This window comes from Aedes aegypti, chromosome 2, assembly GCF_002204515.2.
Source record: "Aedes aegypti strain LVP_AGWG chromosome 2, AaegL5.0 Primary Assembly, whole genome shotgun sequence".
NCBI classification, from domain to species: Eukaryota; Metazoa; Arthropoda; class Insecta; order Diptera; family Culicidae; genus Aedes; species Aedes aegypti.
The window spans coordinates 17,449,294-17,458,739 of NC_035108.1; the positions used below are offsets into that span (position 1 = coordinate 17,449,294).

Below are 9,446 nucleotides of genomic sequence, written 5' to 3' on the forward strand. Positions count from 1 at the left end.
TTGATAGTATGAATGTATTTTGTACCATAATTGAACTAAATATGGACAAATTACAATTTTCGTTAAGCACCTCCTGTCCCTCAGTTTCGGACAGCTTGATTTGTTATATGATACCTTTGTAATTATTGCGTCAGTATCTCTAAATACTTTCATTTTTCATGGGTTCCGTCGATCTTGGTATAAAACATGCAATAAAATTAAGACGAATGAACATTCAGAACAACATCGTAAAATGTGCTATTTTTCATCATATATAGAGGAGGTTTTTTGATAGGCATCTTGCAAACTAAGAAAGACTCAAATTATTCTTGTAAATGTTGCAAATGCATTGAAATGGTAAAAATCAACTATTCCTATAGTGTACACATTCAATGATGTTCAAATTTGCAGAATTCAAGGCATTTCCAGATTGTGTCCGGAATTGGGTGCTACCTTTCAAGATCGATCAATTTGGTACTAAAATACATCATCAAAATGCATTGTCAAAATTCATATTTATAATTTCAAATTTATTTTTGTACACTATAAAAATGATAATATTTATCATAAATGGGTAGCACGAGCCCATAAAATCAATAGTTTTTTAATTATGAATTTAGTGGCTTAAGTGTCCGGTACTGGGGGATCTCCCCCTACCTAAATTTCATGTATGTCCACTAATAAATTGTCTATATGTATTTCACTACATCTGAACATCATAATAAAGCATTTCAGTAATCAAATAGAGCTTCTAAATTTAGTTTTGAACGTTGTGCGTATGAATTTTGGTAGGTGGACGAATATGGAATTGGGTGAATTTTAGACATCAATTCAATACTTTTCTATTAATCCAAAGATGAATGTAAATGGAAACATTTTGTGATTGTGAGTATTTGTAACTCAATACTTCATATAATAGTTTTTTACTAACTTTATGTGGAAACAGTATCCTGTACGAATATGAAATTGGGCCACTGTATTTTTTAACCACCCTGTGGACCTCCGGTACCTCCCTTACAAAACGAAAGATACACACATGTAAACGTTGAGTTTGGTTGTACCATTCATACCGTTTTGTTTTGAACTCAAGTCGAAGGCCAAAACCAAAATGCGTTGAATTTTGTGCACCAAAGCATGGATTCCGGGAAACTTCTTCAAAATTTCAATGTTTATCAACTGCATCAATAGAGAAAAGTGCTGAAATATGAGTCGAACGATGCGAACATTCATACTTGTTGGACGTCTCCACCAATCTCGGTATTATACATCGCACGCAAGGCGAACCGTTCTCCGACAGGATCAGTCCAAAATACCCGGTAAGTTTGGTTCGAGATCCACCACCCACAATCACAAGACTGTTACCCTTGTACTCCCTCTTTCAGTTCACGAGTACCCAATAGCGAAGTCAACGGACACCCGGGTTTACGTGTGGGGACTGGCCGCCACCGGTGCCCTCGGACTGCAGACCTCGGTCAAGAAGCAGGCCAAAGCCCACACGGATGTGGTTCAGCATCCGAGCCGGTTGAATTTCGCCGAAAACCGGGACATAGTGGACGTTGCCGCCGGGTATGGCTTCTCGGTGTTCGCGGCCAAATGTCGCCATGGAAAGAGCCTGTGGGGAACGGGTATCAATACCGATGCGCAGATCGGTTACCACAAGCTCGGCGGGAAGCACCGCAAACCGTTCGAGATGTTAATCTATCCGGCGCCGATCGATTTGGCCGCCGTGGAAGGGAACGAGAAAGCGGTGGAGATTGTGAAGGTCACGGCCGGAAGAGCCCACACGCTGGCCCTGGCCAACGATGGCGTGGTGTATGCCTTCGGAAGCAACGCCTACGGACAGTGCGGCAGGGAAATTGTTCGCGGGGAGGATTACTTCAATGCTCCGGTTATAAACAGGATTACCGACTTGGGGGGAAGGAAGGATGATCCGATCGTGGAAGTGGATTGTGGCCAGGATCATAGTTTCTTTCGGACGGCTTCCGGACGGTTGTATTCCTGCGGGTGGAGCGATGACGGGCAGACTGGGCAGGGTCGATTTGGGAAGGTGAGCACACCATCGCAAGTTGAGGGCGATTTGAAAGGAGAGACTGTCTGCAAGGTTACCGGCACTTCCGATACGGTGCTGGCGTTGACTGGTGAGTATATGAGAATATATGTTTCGGATTTCAGTATTGGACGATATATTCGCAATTCGATTTTTCATACAAAATAATCAATTTTAGAGAGTTAGGTTCAGTAGTGTGTGGTCTTTCGATTCCTTTGCATGCTCCTGTGGAGTGAGCGACGGAATCAAGATCAATCGGGTTCGGATCGCGTTGGACGAGAGTGAAAAGATACTCGTGTTCAGTCGAGGATTGATCGTATCCGACCCGCCACTCCATTTTGTGCGGCCCGCGAAGAGCTTGAAGATTCTTCTTATATCTGGCCCCTTCATTGCTCTAGAAACTCTAAAGCTAGATATTTGCACATTTCAAGGAGTATTTGAATAGGCTGATTGTGTTGAATATTTTATTTTGAAGGTTCTCTACATTTTTTATCTATACAAATTTGCTTGATTCCTTAAATGTTGAAAAATGTTCCATATAAAAAAATACTAAATTTCATTAGCAATAAATATGTACGAGGAATTTCGCAAATAACATTCTTCACTATTATATGGACAAAACTGAATGTTCGAACATAAGAAGTCGGCGAAAATATTAAAGCCAAAAGGATTTCACAGAATGACAACAATAACCATCACCGAATACTGAATATAAGTATGCAAAATTGGCTTGAGCTATCCTTAGTGAATTTCTTACAGAGTTCTGAGTAGGACAGAATTCTCCAGATTATAGGTCAGGATTTTATAATAATTTGAGAGTGGGGTTCTGCGGAATATTAAGGTCGCAGAATCCTACGCTGGAGTATCGTAAAATCCATAGTTTCAATCTTATATAAATCTAGTCATGATTTTTCAAACATCATCAGATGAGATTCTGGCAAAATCTGACGAAAGTTTCTGATAGAATTCTGAAGGTGATTTTTATAAAATGCTGAGCAACATTTCTAATTTTTAAAACAATCCTGGGCTGGATTCAGGCGTAATCGTAAATACAATTCTCACAGAATTATCTAGATTACCATAGAAGCAAATACTATATGTCTCCAAAAGATTTTTTTTTTTTGAAATTGTTGCATTTAAAAAAAAAACTTTGGCCCACCGCACAATATTGTTTCTGAGATTTGGCCCGCGGTTCGAAAAGGTCGGGCAGGCCTGGATTAAATGGACAAATTGATGTGAAATTTGCGAAAAAGTTACACGTCTTTTCGGCGAGAATCGACTCCCTGTTCTCTAGATACGGCGCGTTACCCCTACGCCACGAGAGGACTCATGGACGCAGAAGTTAAACTCAATTCGATTTCAGCTCAATAATCACATGGTCCTCTTTCGGAAAAAAAGCTGTGAAAATTGCATTTAAATCGGTACATAAACAACTGAAATCTAGCCCACCAAAGCTGATCATTTTGTATGAAAAATCTAAAAAGTTTTGAATGTATTGTCCAAAACCGTAGGGATGTGTTAAAAGATTTGAATTTCAGACAAGGGTGAAGTGTTCGGCTGGGGTAACACCGAGTACGGTCAACTGGCGACAGATTCCGATGAAAACCCCCAAATAAACCTACCAATGCATTTATCGTTCCTGAAAGACTGTGGAAAGATTGTGGATATCGCTGCAGGTGGTTCGTTCTGCATGGTGTTGAACGGTAAGTGGATAACTGGCACGGAATTACTGTTGAATCCGACTAAGAATCGATGATCTCTTTTTCAGAAAACGGCGACGTGTTCTCCTGGGGATACGGTATCCTGGGATTCGGTCCAGACGTGGGACATCAAGCGCGCCCAACGCAAATTCCTCCGGCGCTGTTCGGGCGGAACGATTTCAATCCCAATGTTCGGGTGCGGGCCATCTCGGCGGGATTGATTCACAGTGCGGCCATCAACGATCAGGATGATCTGTACATGTGGGGCCACAACCGGTACGGGTGTTTGGGATTTGGCCACAAGAATGACCAGTTCTTTCCCCTGAAGGTGGCTGTTAGCGCACGCGTGATGAAAATTAGCTGCGGAGTCGATCACACACTGGCGCTGTGTAAGGCGTTTGTCTAGTCCTTTGGAACCGTAGTGACAATAAAAGCTTAGTAAGAGTACGATATCCAAAGATTTTTTTTTCAGATTAAGTACCTACTGCCTCAAATTTGGTAAGACGAATAGTTGTAGATTACATTAATTAATAAAGATTCCTGCTAAACAGTCCTGTTTTTTTTGCCTCTTTTTTTCAACTAAAACATCTTCTTATGGGCATTTCCACAGATATTGATGGAGTTTCTCATGCAGTTGACTTGAAATAATCGATAAATTAAACCCGAATTTAACACTATACCATACAATTCCACTAGAGTGTGTATCCTTTGACTGATATGCGTATTTCGACCTCAACTGTAAGGCCGTCCTCAGTGTCGTTTACTAGGTTTACTAGAGCATGAGCATAAGCATTGATGACCGTACAATTCGTAGTTGGTATTCTGTGATTGACCAGAATAATCGAAGTTGCACAAGGAACCAATTGCTTGGGGAGTAGCTTTCCATCTTCAATGTACGTACACTTTCGAAAAATCCAACCATTAACGGCGCCGGCCACGTCCTTACGGTCATCGAGAAAGAGAAGGGATGTTAGTGTGACATTCATTGTTACTAGAGACCAGAGGCGCGGCCACGTTCAAAACTGTGGGTAGGACAAAGGTTGGCAAATATTTTGTGCATAATGGAGCAAAGAACAATTTTGGACTTGAAATTGAAAGTTACTATATTTAGGGGCTCTCTAGGAATTTCATCAAAAATTTATTCAAGAATTTGCCCAAATAATATAAAGGAGTTCATTTAGTGATTATTTCAAAATGAATTTCTTCAAGATTTATTTTTTTCAACCTGGATTTTCTAGGGAAAACTACAGAAATGGAATTTCTTCAAAGATTGTTTCAGAAAACATCTGAATTCCTTCTAAAAAATTTTAATTTTTTTCCCTGGGACATCTTTTAAAGCACCCGGTCAAAACGTCGTCTAAAATTTAATCTCCAGAAAATTCTAGGTATTTTCTTTAAAATAGTCTATCAGGATTTATATAAGATTTCAACTAGGGATTTCTCTAAAGATACCTTCAGCAGTTGATCCAGAGATTCCTTCTAAGGTTTCTACAAAGATTCCTCCACACGCAGAAAATTCTTACATGATTGACATAACTTTTCCGATAGTTGCTTTAACATACCAGGATACAATTGTTACAAGCATATTTTCGGTGCTTCTTAACTGACAGTATGGTTTGCCCAATCGCTTTTGCCTTTGTTTCTGTCTTCCATCACATGATTATTTCAATTATATTATTGTTGAATTAGCTTTCCGCACATTTTTACCTTGAAACGTTATGAGGTGTACCGCGAAAAACCGCTGTTTACCAACAAGCGATGTTGGAATAGATGTAAGTTAATGCACTCTCACTCTCAAGATAGTGGTTTGAATTCCTGCTCCCATTTTTATTTACATTTTGTCGCATTTTTGCAATGTCGATAAAGAAGATTCGTGCCGGTTTTGACAACACAACATCAACAATAATACCATTGTCATGATTGTATATTAATATTGAGGCAATAATATCTATGGTTGATTCAATTATTTTGTGTAGTTGAACCAATCATACCAAATAGTTAAACCAAGCATATATATTGTTGAGTCAATTTTAATGTATGGTTGACTGAAATCCAATGTAAAATATGATTGATCTACCAGCAAATATGATTGACTGGACAATTCTTTTTTCTCCGTGCAGTAATTCTTCGATATTTCCTCAAATAAGTCTTAAGTAAAAAGAAAATCCGAAATTCTTCGAAAAAAAAATCGAAATTTCTCGAAAAACATTAAGAAAAATCTCTTTAGAAATGTGTGTAGGAATGATTGGAGGTTTTACTGGAAAAAAAATCTGAAGTGTGAACTGGTGTAAAACCTAATAAACTTTTGATACTTTTTAAGAAATGTTTGGTAAAACTGCAGGAGTCATACTTGGATGAAATGCTGAAAAAATCCCTTAAAAAATTGATTTGTCCGAAGAACCCCTCAAGAAATTTTGGATTTCTGGGAGGAAACGTGGATGGATTCTTGATGGAATCCACATGAACATATGAAGAAATTATTGCAGGGTTTCTTGTAAAAAAACTCTTAAGCTTTTTTTTAAAGCTAGGATTGCGATTACTTTTCTGTTGAAGTGCATACTTCGCTTAACCCATTGAAATGAACCTTTGTGAATTTCCTCGGATGAAATTTTGTAGAAGTTTTTCGAAGATCTCAATGAGTAACAACTGGAAAATTTGGTTTAAGGACTAGTGAAAAATATCTGGAGGAAATTCTAAAATGGTTTGGAAAACAAACTTTGAATGAGGAAATTACTGAGAGTAGTAGCTTTGGAGTTGTCAAAGATTTTTGGAGCGAATTTTGGAGAAATTCTTCTAATTATCCTTTGAAAAATCGCTGGAAGAGTTTATGGGAGAATTGGTAGAGAAATCTTTGCAAGAATTTCTGAAGAAAACCCTGTAGGAGAAAGTATTTCAAATAAAATCACTATGATAATTTCTGAAGCTTCCTTAAACTTTTTAGAAACTTGCATTGAAATAGAATCCAAGTCTCTGTAAATAAACCTACTGCCAATTCTGTCGTTTGAATCATTTATTGAATCAAGTTTTACTATCATTCATATTGAAAAATATGAATACCTTTTATATTTATATCATTTTTATGAAAAATTATATTGAACAAATTTGACAAAATTAGGTAAAAAAAGTGAGGTTGTTCTAATTTCCCCATGTATTTTTAGGTAGCAAATCGATGAACAGCAAACATTCTGTGAATTTCGTGTTTTATTTTTTTCTTTGCACTGAAGTTTTTTTTTTTTTGTTCAATCTTTGACTGTCCTACCCAGGTGTTTTTGTGCGTAGTACATGTCCTACCTGTCCTACCCACTTCCCGCGCCACTGCTAGATACCGAGATCACCTCTGCATCTCCATGGTTGTCACGGGAAGGAGTTTTGACAGTGGGGACGGATCATAGCTGCATGATCAGGATTCACCTAAGTGAGTGACGCGATTTATGCAAACTGTTCAAAAAAATATCTATCAGTATTCTGAAGACAACGTGAACAAACGGTTAGATAACACTTCTAGCGTCTATTTATCCATTTTTTGATTCATGAACTAGAATAAATATTTCTCAAGTTTCAATCACCAACCAATAATAAATAAGAGCAATGCAAACGTTTTCCATCACTGAATACAGTCATGAATCTATATCGAATAAGCTATAGGCTCAATGTTCAAACCAACAGTTGGTCATTGCTGTACATTTGTGTACATCATTCATCTTTATCTTTGTGGCATTTACGCTCCCACTAGAATCAAGTCTGCTGCTCACTTCAGTTTTTTATGAAAACTTCAATGATTATTGATTTAGACTTTGCATTCAGAAACAGTACACTCAAAAAAATCCAAACGTCATTGCTACGTGAAAAATCACGTAGATCATTCCAAATTCATTTTACCTCCACTTCACCTGACTCGGTAATGTTAACTGAAGTTACCTATCGTACTTACGTGGAATTCACATAGGTGCCTAAGTTCATTTTGACATCTGCATATTGTATGTACATTCGGTGTTGAGCTCAAATCCTAAGATGGCGCCCGCTTGATTTTTGAAGAACTTCAGAAGCTGCTGCTGCCTTAAACACTGTGTAAGATTGATTTCAAGTTAAATATGCTTTGAATACCGAAGAACCCCTGCATTACTTCATATTTTATACGTGATTTATAACCTCTATCAATTATAGCACGCGAAGGCCACAACAAGACAGACCAAACTCACAAAATTGGGGAAACAGGATTCGAAATGCTCAGATTGACAATAAAAAAATCACAATCTTTTATGTTTGTTTACATTTTCCAATTGGGAATTAGTTTTCTTCCAAAGCCTTATAGAAATAAGATTAATCTTTATTACAGTTAAATTTAATGCAAAACCATATAGGTCCTATTGAAACGCTTCGTAAAGGGTACCGGAAAATCCACGTAGCTCTTACGTCTAGCGATGATGGAATGGACGAACATCCAAAGTTCATGCGTTCATTCTGGGCTACCTATGATTTGCGTAGGAGCTACGTGAAAAGTGCGATGGAAAAAAATCACGTTGTTTCCACGTAACAATGACGTTTGGATTATTTTGAGTGTAGATCAAACACAGATAAGATTAAATCACCGGCACGCTGCCATCGTCGATCAAAACCGTCTACACTGATCGGCAAAATAAAGTGCCCACCTTACCAGTTTTCGAATTTCTCTCATTGATTTGGTTCAAATTAAAGTTAACACACTTTAACCTTTTTTGATATTTTATTTTTGATATTCTTTTAAAGTTGCACTTACGAAAATTTGATAAAAAAAAGAGTTTTACTCAAAGAAAAAGAAAATCAATTTGTATTGAAAAAAGAATATCATCACATCACACTTCCATACGTCACCGTTCCTTGGATGTGGCGCTTCTGAAACTCGAGCTGTTTAACCGAAAGCGGCGGGCTCGTGTGTGGTGCAGAGCGCCACATCCAAGGAACGGTGAAGCATGGAGGAGGAAATGTGATGGTCTGGGGGTGTTTTTTCATGGAGTGGAGTGTAGGAAGCCTCGTGAAAATCGACGGAATAATGACCGCAGATTCCTACATCAACATCTTGCGGGAAAATCTGGAGGTTTCGCTGATCCAGACGGGCCTTGAAGAGAAATTCATATTTCTCTAGAACAACGACCCGAAGCATACTGCCAAGAAGACCAAGTCTTTCTTCCGGTCTTGTCGGATTAAACCACTGGAATGGCCTCCACAAAGCCCAGACCTCAACCCCATCCAGAATTTGTGGGCGATTCTCGATGCCAGGGTTGACAAAACTGGTGTTACCAACAAAAATAATTATTTTGAAGCCTTGGAGCGTGTCTGAGAAGAACTAGATCCACAACACCTACAAAACCTGGTGAAAAGCATGCCGAAGCGCCTCCAGCAAGTCCTTAAGGCCAAAGGACGACACATTTACTATTAAATTGCTTTTTATTTTTCTTAAATCATCTTTTCTGGGCCAAGAAGGAAGTGGGCACTTTTTTTTGTCACTATTTTTTTTAATACAAATTGATTTTCTTTTTCTTTGAGTAAAACTCTTTTTTATCAAATTTTCGTAAGTGAAACTTTAAAAGAATATCAAAAATAAAATATTAAAAAAGGTTTAAGTGTGTTAACTTTAATTTGAACCAAATCAATGAAAGAAATTCGAAAACTGGTAAGGTGGGCACTTTATTTTTCCTATCAGTGTATTTGATCATATTGTTTTCTAAGAATGCTTGAGAAAG

General features: G+C 38.1%; 1 protein-coding gene across 1 annotated transcript; it reads left to right on the top strand.

Annotated features, from left to right (window-relative positions):
- Positions 1–1,010: 1,010 nt before the first annotated feature.
- On the top strand, positions 1,011–4,276 carry LOC5571773 (RCC1-like G exchanging factor-like protein). The gene is made up of 4 exons (XM_001659855.2): positions 1,011–1,295; positions 1,362–2,117; positions 3,565–3,729; positions 3,795–4,276. Exons 1-4 carry the CDS (start codon positions 1,184–1,186, stop codon positions 4,130–4,132), a joined length of 1,371 nt encoding a protein of 456 aa, XP_001659905.2. The 5' UTR covers positions 1,011–1,183; the 3' UTR covers positions 4,133–4,276.
- Positions 4,277–9,446: the final 5,170 nt, after the last annotated feature.